At 36.0% G+C, this 15,855-nt stretch overlaps 1 protein-coding gene across 2 annotated transcripts in view; it reads right to left on the bottom strand.

Moving 5' to 3' along the window:
- The window catches only part of LOC149545051 (RNA helicase, ATP-dependent, SK12/DOB1 protein), a 343,786-nt gene that overhangs the window by 162,476 nt on the left and 165,455 nt on the right, over positions 1-15,855 (bottom strand). For both annotated transcript variants that reach the window (XM_089795559.1, XM_089795557.1), the window contains exons 12-14: positions 10,476-10,824; positions 10,086-10,241; positions 9,829-9,939 (exon numbers count right to left, since the gene is read on the bottom strand). In XM_089795559.1, the coding sequence (XP_089651685.1) occupies positions 9,829-9,939; positions 10,086-10,241; positions 10,476-10,824 (616 nt within the window). The remainder of the gene's footprint in view (positions 1-9,828; positions 9,940-10,085; positions 10,242-10,475; positions 10,825-15,855) is intronic.

Here is a 15,855-nt window from a genome sequence, read left to right as displayed (position 1 = left end):
TTCTGCTCACTTTCTAAGTTCATTGCTCGATTGTATGCTTCAGTCTATGACAATGGCAGCACAATCCTCATCTTCTTCTGTAACTTCGAGCGTAGTCCTTCAATGAACCATCTCTTCTACAGCCCAACCGTCGGCTTACTTTCCATTTTATTTATTAAGTCTTTTAATTTTCTGGCATATACTCGGACTGTTTCATTCTTCCTCTGCTTTGTGTTGTATATCTCCACTATGATCTCATTATCGTCGCGCAACAATTGAAATTCAGTGATAAACTCCTTTTTAATGTTGTCCCAATTGGTTAATTTTTGGAGATCCGTATCGGCAAACCAATCGATCGCTACCCCCCTAGGTTGCCAGAAATTGTCGTGCCCATTCATTTGTATATGTTATGCCATTCGCCCTCCAAATTGTTTCGCATGTTTTACAGTGTCGGATTGGATCCGTTGTTCCATCACCATCAAACATTCGCAATTTCTCCTTTGGTCCTACCATTATTATTCGAGGATGAGGGGTTTGTTGTGTACTTGCATTGTTTTGAACTCTCGCACTGTTCTGCACACCGACGTTCTTCTGAACACCCGCGCTATTCTACACACCCACATTCTAAACACCCGCGTTGTTTTCAACAGTCATGCTATTTGGTGAAGAAGGGTTTTCGTCAACTAAAGTTACAGCAAGTGGCTAGTAAGATGACATTAGCTCACTTTGATGGGAGTGGTAGAGTGACTGCTTGGGCTTGGGTTCACAAGCTTGACACCTATCTTCCTTTGCATCCCATGATTGAGGAGGATGCCATTAAATTTGCAATTCTACACCTTGGTGGATTTGCACATGACTAGTAGTATCATGGTTTGGTATCCCTTCATCATATCGAAGTTCGCTGATAGGTTGATAGAGCGCTTTGACAGGAAGGATCCCAAGGTTTACATTAAAGAGTTCGCGAAGTTATGATAGACAGCTAGCTTGGAAGCAATTATCAGTAAGGTTCAAAGACTTTTTGTGATGGACTATGACATATCAGAGGTTGGGTTAAGTCATTAAACCAGCCTTTATTATAGGAGGCTATGAAGAAGGCTTGAAATTTGGAGTCATCTACACATAGAGGCAAGTTTGCCTCGAAGCCTTCTAGTTCAGCTTAGGATAGGACAGCTCCTGGGAGAGAGGAGAAATTAGAGTCTTAAGCGTGCTATGGAAGTACCCTTGGATCAAGATACCAGTATCGATTTGAGCAGGAAGAAGCTATGCTTCTATTGCAAGGTTCCCTATGATATCAATCATGATTGTCCTATGAAGCCTAAGAGCAAAAATAGAATAATGAAGTGGTTTTACAATAATGAGGAGTTGTGATCCTGTAGGGAAGCTAGCTGATTATAATCAGGGTATGCATAGAGTTGTTGATGATGATGATGACATGGATGATTCCAACCTCAAGGTTGCCTACCCTTATAGTATGAGAAAGGAACGAGCTTTCAGGATGCATGGGTTTACAGCAATACAACATGTGATTCCTTTGTTTGACATATGTGCCACTCATAATTTTATTGATGCTCATTTGGTTACTAGAAGGGGTATCCAGACTGAGTGTTTCAGAGGTTTATGGGTACAAGTGGTTGATGGTTTCACAGTCAGCTCTCGAGATTCGTGTTTGTATTCTTTAACGACATCATGATTGTAAGACTTGGGATGACCATGCTGCTCATTAGGATATTGTTCTAGATATCTTGGATATGGCTTCCCTGTACGCCAAGGAGTCCAAGTGTGCTCCTGGCATGGCAGAGCTTCTTTACCTGGGACATATTATCAATGCAAAGGATGTTCGCAAGAATACTCACAAAATCCGTGCTATTTTGGAGTGGCCTACACCTGAGAACTTGATACAGTTGAGAGGGTTCATGGGACGTTGTGCTTTCTACTGTGGGTTTGTGGCAGGTTTATCCAAACATGCAGCTCCCCTTACAGATTTGACTCATAAGTGTGCTTTCCAATGGACTACTCAGGCATAGAAATGATTTAGAAGTTCAAGAATATCATGACCTCATGTCGTATGTTAGCCTTATCAGATTTCTCCAGACCTTTTGTTTTCCATTGTGATGCTTCCAGGGAGGGTATTGGAGCCATTTTGTCCCATAGCTTTTGAGAGCAGGAGATGTTGGCCATCATGCATGTTTTGGCCAAGTTCAAGCAGTACTTAGTGGGCAACAAATTTTGCATTAAGAATGATCATAATAGATTGAGACATTTTCTTGGACATAGACCTGAATGAGAGGTAACAAAAGTGGGTCACTAAACTAGACTCGTATGATTTTGACATCTCCTATATTAATGGGACGCAGAAATGTTGTTGTTGATGCCCTTTCTAATAGACCCCACTTATGTTTGGTCAGAGAGATTGTTGAGGATTGGAGGCACTTGATTATTGTTGGGTATGTCATGGATCAAAGGGTATCAAGTATTGTTGATGACAGCATTCAAGATAGTAGTTATAGCCTCGCGGATGAGTTGATCATCTACAAGGGAAGGATATATTTGATTCCAAGGTCAGGTTTCCATGAGATTATTCTTTGAGCTTTCCATGAATCTTCTATGGCCAGTCATCTTGAATTCTTCAAAACATATAGGCTAGTGTAGGAGAGGTTCACTTGGTGGGGTTTGAAGATAGATGTTTAGTGCTATGTGCGAGAGTGTTATGTTTGTCAGAAGAATAAGCAAGAGCATACCTACCCTGCTCCATTATTGCAGCCACTTCCCATTGCTAAGAGGAAGTGGGAGAGTATATACATGGATTTTATTGTGGGCTTGCCTAAAGCCCAAGGCAGGGACTTTATTAATGTGGTAGTGGATCAACTCACTAAGTATGCTAATTTTTTCCTATTACCACTACCTATTCAACTGTGCAGTTAGTTGAGTTGTTCTTCTCGGAGGTGTTCAGCTTACATGGTTTACCCCGGACTGTAGTGACCAATTGATATAGAAGGTTTATGAGTCAAGATTTTAAGACCATGTGGGAGAAATTTGACTCCTAGCACTAGTTATCATCCACAGACAAACGTCCAAACCGATCATTAATAAGTGGCATGAGCGTTATCTACGGAACTGTTTCTTTTCAGTATAGGGCTTGGGTGAAGTGGATCTATTTGTACGAGCACTGTTATAACTCCACTCACCATATGACCATTTAAGTGTCTTTCTTCAAAGCTCTATACGAATACAATCCTCCTGGCTTTATGGAATTGTTGTGCAATGATAGCCGAGTGTTGAGTGCAAGTAATATCTTACAAGATAGTTGGGACATTATGAGATCCTTGAGAGATAACATACACAAAGCAAAGAATCAGCAAAAGCAATATGCTGATCAGAGGACAACTCACTCTTTTCAGGTGGGCAATATGGTTTATTTGATGTTGCAGCCGTACATACAGACTTCTATTTGGAAAAGTGGATTTGAGAAACTTAAGCACCATTACTATGGTTCTTTTTGCATGGTGAGGTAGGGCGGCCTATGAGTTCGATTTGCCTGAGGCTAGCAGGGTCCATAATGTATTTCATGTTTTGCGCCTCAAGAAGGCGTTGGGCAGACATGTAGTTCCATCTCTTGTGTTGCCACCTTTAGATAATGAGGGAAGACTTGAGTTAATCATTGAGGTGATTCTTGACAATAATGAGAAACAGTTACACAAGAGGATTATCAAGGAGTCCTTGTTCAAGTGGCAGGGTCTACCAGATGAGGATGCTACTTGGGAGCCAGAGGATATTCTTTGTTGGGTGGATATTTGCAAACGAGTGAACATTTTGCAAATGACAGTTTGGGTAAAATTCAGTCACAAAATTGGTAGACCAACCACAACATGTAAGATAGAGTCTCTACTACCTTAAAGGGAAAGATCCCCTTTGTCACCATTCCTTGGATCAACTCAAGGTAAGCAAGAAGTTAAGATATTTTGAAAAGATATTACTAATATTCTTTCCTCTTAACTTTTAGAAAAGAATCCACTTACACGCAGAGCAAGTAATGGCCAAGATAAAACCTCTAACTACAATTCTATCTAGAGTTGCAAAGAGTGATACCAATAAACCAATACTAACTCAAAGGCTAGCGGAAGGTATATCGTTTTGGCTCTAAGTCTGGTTTTAATCTATGCTATAAGAATAACCTTTACTATTGGGGCAAAAAGACTTCCAAAAGTAAAGAATTCTAACTATTTTTGTGAATTAAGAAGGTGATACAAGCTACAGTTAAAGCTCCTAGTCTATGTATCACCACAATCGCTCCCAATCAGAGTTTTGACTCCAATTCTTTCTCAATTCCTTATGCTTAATTACTAAAAACACAAAAACACATGAATCAAAGATAACAAATGCAAATCACATTCAAACCTTCCAACTTGCACTAATCATAATTACACTCAAACAAAGTTCAGCTCCAATTGTTTCTTTATATTCACTTTTCTTTCAAAATAGTACTACGCAATCAAGGTTATGCTTGCACTATTTCTCTAGAGCTTTTTTGCATACAATAAAAGATGAATTTTACAATTAGAGAACACTCCTTCATATAGGCAAAGGAGTTGAGAAAAAAATGGAGCAAAAAGTAGGAGAAACTTAACCAACTTTGACCTTTTCTATGCAAAAACGTGTTCTCAAGTTGCAATGAAATGAGTCATTTTTTGACATTGGACAACAAAAATGTGATCACCAAGAGCAATAGCAAGGAGCCAAACTTCAAAATGATTCCTTTAGCAAGAATGTGATCAAAATACTCCAAATCTGGGCATTTTTCAATGAAAAGGTGGCTTCAAAACACCATAAAATGCAACATTTTAAGCAAGGAATTCAATGCCTAATGCATGAGAATGCATGAAGATGCAAAACCAACCCTAGTCCAATGAGCAGATCTGGAAATTTTTTTGGCAAAAACGTGTTCTTCAAGGGCAAGAACATGGACGTTTTTATCTTGGAGGCCAAAATTGAGGTCTTAAGTTACAATGACATGTGTAGGGAAGTCCAAACGCGCTCTTGGGAAGGCTTTGCATGTTTTAAAATACATGCTTTTGCAGTTAAGAAACAAATCACACTCTTGGAGTGCCTTTGGATGTTTTGAAATTGTCAAAACCATAGTTTAAAAATTTGGTATCGAAAATATCTCGGCCAACCCAAAAATTTTGAAAATCTCGGAATCGGCAAAAACTCGGTAAAAAAATCAGCAATAAATCGGCACTTTTATCGAACATTTGAAAATATCCCATATTTCCATATAAAGTATTAAAACGGTAAAAATTCAAATAGAATTACCAGTTTAATATTGTATGACAATATTTAATATTAATAAACATAGTACAATAAAATATAAATTATAAACTTAAAGTATTACTATTATTATTATTATAATATTGTATTTCATAATATATGTATTTTACTATTTTATATATACTATAAGACTGTAGGTCTATTTAATTAATTAATATAGGTAATATATTATTTAATAATACATAATAATAAAGTTACATACAGATACAATATTATATTATATTGGTTGAAATACTATATAATTTAATTATTACTAAATTAAATATAATTTAATAATGTAAAATTACAATGGAATACAAATACAAATTGCCTGTAAATCCATCCAACCTGGTTGATTCTTCCTACAACCAATGACTTTACCCCAATCGATTCCGCCTGCAACTAGTTGATTCAGCAAAATCACCAGACGATTCAAATTCAGCAAATGCCCACACCACGATTCAGATTCAGAAAATGCCCACATGATTCAGCAAGCAAACACGAAAATAGTCAAAACAAAATACACATTCAACACTAGCTATCCATGGTACAACCTAAGAAGAGTTTGACATATTTTAATATAAAAAATGGTCAACAAAAATTCATGTTTACAACCCTATTTATCCGCGGGATTTGGCGATTTTTTGAAAATAAAACGTTGCGATTTTCTGGGAAAACCAGCGCCAATACTTTGGGCAATTATATCGGATATAACATTCACTTGTGATATTTCGCACGACTAGCAATATCTCGCCATTTTTTTGAACTATAGTCAAAACAATGCAAGTAATGCAAAATCACACTCTCCAAGGATCTTTGCGTATTTTAAAATACGTGCATTTACATGTTTTAAGTATTTCAAAATGCCTCTCTAGTGCAAAATTGCATTCTCTCAAGGCATTTACATGTAAATGGGTCGAAAAACATGTATTTACATAACTTAAGTGATCAATTAAAAACATGTCTAATTGATTTTTGAAGAAATATCACTTATATGGGTCAAAAATAACATTTGCACTATATAATTAACATATGATGTGCAAACATTATTTCAAAAATTAATATTTAACTTAGATGTTTTAAATAAAACATAAAGTTATCCAAAAACTAAATCAAACTATACAGTTAATAAAATCACTTAAGTGAAAAATTTAAAACGCAACTCAACATGAAAATATAACATAAAGTGCTCTATAGTCAATTAAGTGATTAATTGAAGTGATAAGTAACTAAAAAATATAACATAAAGTCAAATTATGTTATATTTTTCAAAAACAAAATGTCAACATGAAAATATAACATAATTTTTTTAAATCATGCAATTGCATCTGGAGAGTCCACCTTTTGGGCACTTATTTGGTCATATCTTTTGACTACCAACTCCAATTAAGCTCTAAGATATACCGAATCAAAGGGAAAAACGAAATCAATGATTTGAGCAAAACCAATAGACAAAAAGCAAACAAACACATACTCTAAAACGAGAAAAAGGACGTTGAAGGCTTAAAAAATCAAGCATAGGCTTGACAAACAGAAAAACTAAAAGGAATTGACAAATTCATTCTGTAAAGGATTCATTATATCAAATGGGATTGACTGATTGAACAATACTAAGCAATTAAATAATGAATCAACTCAAAGAAATGTAAAACTAAGTTGAAAAAATTATGTACTATTACCTACCTTCTGTGGTGACAAAATGCAGGACAACATTCTTCAACGCCCAAGACAATGATTGCTTGGGGACAAGCAATCTTGCTGAAGGAGGACTGTAATGTCCCCAATTTAGCATGTCCCACAAGCAGGTGTTAGTCAGCTCATCATTGCGACCCTCACGAGTTGACAATTGGATTTGAGGATCTTAGATGTAGACTTACTATTCTTAGTAAGTCTATTTGTGGCCAAATACTATTTTTGGCAAGGCAGAAGTTGGCTAAGGGGTGACAGTCATTCATCTAGTCATTTGCTCAGGATTAAATAAATTATTTGGAGAATCATATTAATTCCTTAAGTGATAAACGCTTATTAATAAATGCACTTTATAATGTAAATGCTCTTTATGTTCTAAAGTGATGTTGTGAAGTTGAAGCCACATTAGTGAAAAGGGTAAGGATGAAACTAATTTACAGAAGTGCTATTATAAATATGATTCTCATTATAAGAATTGCATCTTTGAATATTATATTGCTTTTGAATTTGGCTGAGAGTTTTAAGCTTTGGGAAACATTCCGAGAATTGCATCATGTAAATTGTGCTGAGGTAAACAATTTGCCCTTTTCTCCTACTATTCATACTGTGTCTAAAGAGTGTTTTCTGAAGGTTACCATTTCGATTGAAGAGGAAGTTAATTGCCAAAGTCTAAAACCTGGCTCCCAATTAAGGAGGTCGATTGGAGATTTACAGGTTGTCATCCCACATTCTGCAGCGATTTCAATCTCTTGGAATCACACTTACATTTTGAGAGCCTGTGTGAAATATTTAAGGCTGGCATCTACCCATCAGGAGGGTGCGATCAGTATTTGGGCTGCAACTTCAAGAAAATAAGAGAATCATGCACACAAGAAGGCCTGCGGCTAAGACTTGGCATCTGTGTTTTGATTCGCTGTGATTTACATTTGTAAGCATCTGCGCAAACTTGGCAGGTTGATAACTGGATTTCCAACAAGCGTTTCATATATTGAACATTGAATATGCTGAAGAAAGCTGCAATCTGCTAGAAGAAGGTGGCTGTAAATTCAAAAGCTTAAAATCTGAGCATTGTAGGCAAATCAGTATATGTGCACAATCAGCTTCCAAATTATTACTTTGTAATTCCCAATGCATAGGCAAAAGTAAATAATTGAGTGATTGATAATTGGCATCACTAGTTCAATCTCATGCATTTCATTTCAGTATTTAAATTTGAAGTTCATATTATTCCAAAATTCCAAAAAACACAAAAAAAAAAATCCGAAAAGACACAAAAACACAAAAAAAGACATTCACTCCATCAGCAGAGAAATTGGAGTTCAGACAGGGTCTTTACATTTCATGAATGTCTGTAGTAGTCTAATGTTTTTACTATGAGCCTCAAAGACATCTGTTATATGCTTGATGAAATGTCATAACAAAATAGACAGGTTTTGAAGTAGTTCTTCCATGTCCACTATTTGCTGTACTACTAATATTGTGCACAAGTAACCTGTACAGTTATGTGACAAAATTGTGATAAAAATCTTAAACTTTTGTCACTCTACGGGTTGCATTAAATGCTAAAAGTAAAACTATATTGCTTCGTGAAGTTGAATGATTAGTTTTGGAGTATGTGTTTTCTTATTCGCAACAGTTTATATTCACATTTCTGTGATTAAGTGTTTTACACAATGACCATGCACAATATTTGCACCTTGTACAGAATCTGGAGGCACTGAGATTCAGAAAGTTTACAGAAAACCTTACAAGACAACTGTTTGACAAAAACATGTATATGCATGAATGTATATTCATAAATTCATACATGTAACATGTCAATGTTCATTCACAATTAGTTGAAAACTTCGAATATATAATAATAATAATAATAACAAAATATTAGTAGCATGATTCTCATAAAATCATAAATTCATAATTGTCAACATATGATTTTAGCCAACCTTTAATGTTCGAATCAGGATTTAGAAGGGTTAAATTAGGGTTTAGTTTCATTTTAATTTTAAAATAATTTTAAATGTGAAAATTGAGGCCCGTTTTTGGACACCCAGATCCCCAGACTGTGGCAGAGTTCCGGAATGCAACCTGGATTCCCTGTGGATTCTGCACTGTGAAATCCACACGGAATCCAGATTCCATTCCAGAACCCTATCAGAATCTGGGGAGAATCTGGGAGAAATCCAGATCCAAATCATACTGGAACCAGGATCCGAGGGTTGTCAAAGGAATCCAATAAAATATGTTTAAAAGTGTTCATCTGGAATCTGGATTATATCCTATAAAATCCGAAATAAACAGAAGGCAAGAAATTTCCAAACCTCCTCCATGAAGAATTTCCAAATAAATGTATAATTTCATAAATACAATACATTGTTGATCAAGTATAGTTCTGTAAAAATTTGATTTAATTGACATTTTCTTTCTATTAAAATGTCATGGTACAAAGAAGCGATATTCTCTAAAAATTTGGCTTTGACAGATTTCAATCAGACTTAATCCAATCAAATCTGAAATAAGCAAAAGGCAGCTCATTTCCAAAAGGTGACCATGAGGAATTTTAAAAAAAAGGGATCTCTATATAAAGAAGCATACAAACATCAAGCACTAATATCAGTTTGTGACGTTTCGTACTTTGGTGAAGTCCATATGTTTTGCATGAGAAATAGTAGAATTTTTTTACATTAACAAATGGAAAGCTTGGTTACAAGAGTTTACAAAGAGGAGTTAGAGCCAAATAAAAGTTGATCATATATGTCAATGAACAGTAGATGATAGGATTATGACATAGTGAACAATGAGAATAAATCAGTATAAAAGCAAAATAGTTTGGAAATGAGGAAATGGAGAGCAAATAACCTTGATAACACCATGGCAGAAAAGCATCTCAACAACTTCCTTTACAATCGGAAGGAGACCAGCATGGTGCACACCAATCCCTCTGCGTAGCAATTCTTTCACTCTTAAGACCTATATGCAGCATACCATCCCAGAGATCTTTTAGAAATCGAACAGCATCGTAGAAAGTGAACTCTTGAAGTTTGAAACCAATAGAAGATCTCATCAAGAAAACTGTTGAAGTTGCAAAATATCCAGACGTAAAAGAGATCACTTACCTGTGGCAGCTGCCGATCAGATCCTTTTAAACGTGAGAAAGCCTTCTCACAGAAAACATGTATCTCACTCTTCTCTGATCCACTTGTAAGATCCACAGAATTTAAGCTGTCTGCTGACTGGTCACAGCGGTTTTTTGAGAAGCAGAAGACAACTGCCTAAACATAACAGGTCATCAGCATTCCATAAAAACATTTTACTTATATGCTTACAGAATAGGCAAATAGTTCCTCAAAAACAACATAAAATAAGAATCATACTAATATTTGTATAACTATTGTTTGTTGCAATCATAATCTCAATCAATAAATAATTATAGAACTGCTAACAAGGTGAGGCAGGGCAGAAGAGAAGTCAAAAGTATATAAGACAGTTTGCTCATACAAACTTACAGGTAGCAAATTCCTCTGCGATAGCTTATTAACCAGTGAGTACAACTGAGTAGTCTCTGATCTACGTTGAGTCCCACCACCAGCTGCATTCCCTGCTACTTGAGAGTGTGCAAACTTTTGCACTTGGTAGCCACCACCTTTCTCCCCAATTCGACCATGAGGAACTCCACCACGATTTGTTGTTCCTGTAGCTTTTACAGGACCAGGCCCAATCTTGCTGTTCTTTTTCACATATGCTTCTTTTGCTGCTTTCACTCCATGTGGTAAAAATACTTCTCTCTCACAAATTTTATGGAGCTCCCCTGAATAATACAGATAGTGTTCAAGTGGCACAGGCCTCTGCGTTGTTCTGGTATCAAAAATATTTTACATAACTTTAAGAATCATGAGAGAAGCAAAAGTTGAAAGATGCGTTCAATAGAGAACATTTCATCAGAAGGAAAAGAAAAATCAGCCTAAATATATCAGAATGAAGAACTTCAAAACATGAGCAGAAAATGAATCCTGTTCTCAATGTAAGCAAAATATTTTACAAATACAGTTTTTGATTTTATTTCTATATGCCAAATAAGAGGTTTTCATTTATTTTGGTGTTACGTAGAATACTATCATGTTTCTTATTTCAGTAACATGAGACATTTTAGACTTTGTCAGAATTTTTTGTAACCTTAAAACATTACAACATGAAATAAAGTCAACATTTATTAAAATATTAAGAAGTTTTTTTAATGGTCATCTTAAAGTGTCTTTAGTTTATTAGGTAGTTTCTATTTTTGTCCTTGGTAGAAAATACACAATTGACATAAGGAGCCAGTCGGTAAGTCAAGAACTTGCCTCTGAGTCAAAAGCGGAGGGAGAGAATAGTAATGGAATTGAGCAAGATGAAGAAGGCATTCTACGGCTAGCAGAATTTTCAGAAGATGAAATGAGTTTCCTTAACAGCCTGTTCCACTGGCAAATGGGGGATTATGAAGTATTCCAACTAGAGTGTAACATGTTGCAAGTTCAGGAGAGATGGAACTTAAGGATGGTTATCCATGGTGTTACAAGGAGCAAATAGAAGGTATGACTTCAATCGATGATACCGCAGCACACATTGCATAAGGAGAAATTAATAGAATATGAAGAGGCTCAGCTCGAGAAGTTGAATTTAGACGAAAAGGACCACCCTAACGAAATCTTTATAGGAGACGATTGGGATCTTGTTTTAAAAGAGGCAACCTTAAGAATATTTCTAGAGTATAAAGATGTGTTTGCCTAGATGTACAAGGCCTTAAAGGGAGTGCCACCTGAACTCAGTGTTTATCGGATTCCGTTGGTACAAGGAGCAAGACCAGTATGAAGGAGACCTTATCAAATGAATAAGAACTATATGGCTAAGGTTCAGGAGGAGATTACGAAGATGCTTGAGACGGGTACAATATTTAAGGTACAAACCAGTGAGCGAGTGTCGCTAATAGTTATATCCTTCAAAAAAAGATGGAAATCAAACCTAGATTTGCGTGGATTATAGGTACCTAAATGTAGTGACTATAAAAACCCCTTCCCAATCCCCTTTATGGATAGTATCTTGGACGAAGTGGCCAGAAAAGAGATGTGCTCCTTAATGGACGGGTTTTCGAGATACAACCAAATCAGCATTGCAAAGGACAGTAAACTGAAAACCACCTTCACAGTGGAAGATGGAGTATATGCTTATAACAGGATGTCATTTGGGTTATGTAATGCACCAGCCACATTTCAAAGAATCACTCTTCACATATTTGATGGAATGCTAGTAGGCAATTTCAATGTCTTCCTGAATGACATATCTATTTACAGTGGAAAGGAGCAGCACTTGAAGGTTATAGGAGAATAGATGGAACAATGTAGAAGGGCGAGGCTAAAATTAAACCCAAAGAAATGTCGGTTCATGGTTCCCCAAGGCAAACTCCTTAGTCACATAATGTGCAAGGCAGGCTTGAAGTCGAACCCTAACAAAATCAATCATTGTTGACATGGAGGCTCCCATAGATGTGACGTGTGTCAAGTCATTTCTAGGGGCATGTGGAATACTATAGAGATTTATGAAGGGGTTTGCAGAAGTATCCTTACCGCTAGAGAAATTAACGAGAAAAGGAGAAACATTTGCTTGAAGAAAGGACCGAGAAGTGGTTTTTCAAGATTTGAGGAGACTAGTTGGAGCCCCAATACTCATATAACCAAACTGGAATAAGGAATTTCATGTCCATATGAACACATCCAACCATGCAATAGGCATCATTCTGGCACAAACGGGAAAGGAGGAACTACACCAACCGGTGTACTTTGTTAGTAGGTTACTTTCAAAAGCAGAACGGAATTACAATACCACGAAGAGACAAGCTCTAGGTATGGTCTATACAGCTCAAAAGTTTACACATTACTTATTAGCCACTCCTTTTACATTTTTTGTAGACCATCAAGCTCTGATGTATTTAGTTAACAAATCTATTATCGAAGGAAGAGTTAGCAAGTGGTCAATCCTCCTTCGAGAATTTACCTTTAAAATCATAGTTCGGCCAAGGAAAAGTCATGTGATTGTAAACCAATTGTCTCGAATAAAGTTAGGAGAACCTACGTGAAATGGCATGAATGAAAACTTCACCGACGGCCATTTGTAATACTTTGTAATACAAATGTTTGGAAATAATGTTTGGAAAATTCTTTGTAATACTTGTGCAATATGAGAAAAAGATAAGTGCATATAGAGTAGAACCCACAAAACATTGATTCATTAAAATGTATGGAAGACCCCATACATTTGAATTATAAAGCATGAAAAGTACATACTCAATGTTCCAAAATTCATGAAAAAGAGTTCTAAATGCTTCTAGATGCAAAGAGGGAAATAAGGGAGACCAGAAGATCTAACCATAAAATCCACAAGATGTCAATGCAAAAGAAGGTAAATGCCAAAAATAAACAATCTAACTCTGATAAGAAAGGAGCACAAGGTCAAATTCACCAAAATGTTTAGGAGGAAAATAGAGACACTTTAATAAGGTGATAGGTCTCCGCTTATTCGAGCCACTAAGCCATCCAAATATGTATGAATGGGAAAGAGGCGAATTTCCAAATATGATTCCACTTATGATCCAAAACAAATTAGCTCAAACCCAAAAGAAGAGTGCTAATATTAAATTCGAAAGATAAAGGGGAGTGCAATACAAGGAAATGAACTCTTTTGCCCTTAATAGGATAAAGTGAATGTAAAATTGAACTAATTGCTTAAATAATGTAAATCTAGATGCTATGTGAACACAACTAGCCCAAATAAGATGTAGATCTAGAGTAAAGATATAAAACAAATGGAAATATGACAAACTCACCTTGGAATGCATAGAGGAAGATGTATTTTGACTACAAAACTCGCAAATCTAAACTGTTTGTAATCTTCTAAACGCAGATCTCAAAATAAAATGACGAAAGGAAAAAAACTCATAAATCTCCTCAAAAAAGGGGATTGAAGGACTATGTCGACTTGGAAGGACGTCCTACAACTGGGTTGATGTAGTCTGATAACCTGATACTAACTTTTCCAGAAAGCTCCCAAAAAGAAGGTTCCAAATCTGTAAGCTCTGACGGGTGTCCTACAAATAAACACATAAAAAAAGAGTTTCGAGGGTTTTGTTGGGGAAGGACTTGCCTTGGTAAAGCCCAGCATTAAGCAATTAACCGTAATTGAGAAATGTAAAAGTAAATGATAAGGATTTTGTATGTATATGTATTGTAGATCTTGAATTAGGAATGTAGGGTATTTCCACACTTTGCAATAGATCTACCATAATCTCAACATGGTGCCATGGATGTAAAAGTGCATCAATGAAAAAGATGATGAATGCTTCAATGTAAGTCACCTCCCTTGATGGCCAACAATAAGCTAGATCTTGAAGAGGAAATGCTTACAAAGGATCCTTCAATGCTAGATAGAAATCTCCTAGCTTGAATACTTGACAATCTTAAATATTTGAACTCCTTGAATGCAAAAGGGCAGAAATCTTCACTTGAGAGCAAGAGCTTGAGAATATGATCATATGTCATGAAAAAAAAGCCTCCAAGTCTTCTTCCATATGAGCTTTCGGGTGGGAAAACAATACAAGCCAATGGGAGACTAAAAGAAAATTAATTAAATCCTCGAAACCTTTCAGGCCCTAAGCCATGAAATCACCAGTGACTAGGTTGACCTGGGAGGACTAGGTCGACCTAATCCAATCCACGTCGACCTAGGTAGACCTGGTCCTAGAGATCAAGTCTGAGGTGCCACAGAAAGAAGAGGTAGGTGCCAGAAAGAATAGGGTGGAAAGAAAAACATAGGAGAAAAGGGGATCGAGCAAGAATACATCCATGGTGCGAAAAAGGAACTATGGAAAGGGTACTAAAAGGTCTTAAAATGCAAGTGTGTCCAATTTAAGACGGTACACATACTAACCGATTACATAACAAAAATAAATCCCCTTAGGTCGGGTCGGTTCCACATGAGACGTAAGGAATATTTGTGCCTTGAGAACAAGGAAAAACAAGATAGGGAGAGGAGATTACAACAGGTAAAAAGGCAGCAAAAACAAAAAACATAAGGATCAAAAAAGGAGATAAACACAAAGACCTAAAAAAAATACCATCCATAACAAAAGCAATCGAGAAGGAAGGAGTTCCACATGAAAAAGGATAAATGTGGGAAGAATTAATAAGGGGAAGAGAAAAATGAAACTTAGTAACGGGCAGAGATCTTAGAATAAGAAAAGGGAGTACTATCATTAAAAAGGGGTTGATAACTAAGGGCAAGGGAATACAAAAACTAGTAAATAAGGTAAAAAAAAAAAGGGAAGTAAATAAATACATAAAGGAGATAAATACCGAAGTGTAATAGCATACAAGGAGGTCTAAGATATTAAGGGGATAGAAAATATTAAGGTATCTCTTAATTAACATACTGGGATATTAAAACTGCTCATTACTAAGGATTAGATATTAAGTAGTAAAGTGGTGCGAATGATTTTGAATGGGATATGAATTAAATAAAAGAAAGATATAAATTTGAAGTCATTATCAATAAGATTATTTAAAATAAATATTAAAATGGTAGATAAAGTGAGGGCAAGTAATAAGAGGTAAAAACAAAGTATATCAATTGAAGCCATCATATTATTGAGGAAACTCGTAATATAATATATCCAAAACCACCAAACTACAAGTTGAAATAATGAAAAAGTATTTATCTAAGAGGGGATATTACAGACTTGTTTCTACCTTAGGTGAATAGCCCTTGGAATTCTGATCATTTTGAGCTAACTGTAATGTCTCCTTTTTCCGGGACATTATATTTTTGTGTTGTCGGCTCACTTTGCCTAGGTTACGGGGG

This window comes from Cupressus sempervirens, chromosome 8, assembly GCF_028749045.1.
Source record: "Cupressus sempervirens isolate cs-2001-9-10 chromosome 8, ASM2874904v1, whole genome shotgun sequence".
Lineage (NCBI taxonomy): Eukaryota > Viridiplantae > Streptophyta > Pinopsida > Cupressales > Cupressaceae > Cupressus > Cupressus sempervirens.
The sequence above is the reverse complement of the archived record's forward strand: the minus strand, read 5'-3'. Positions and strand labels throughout refer to the sequence as shown.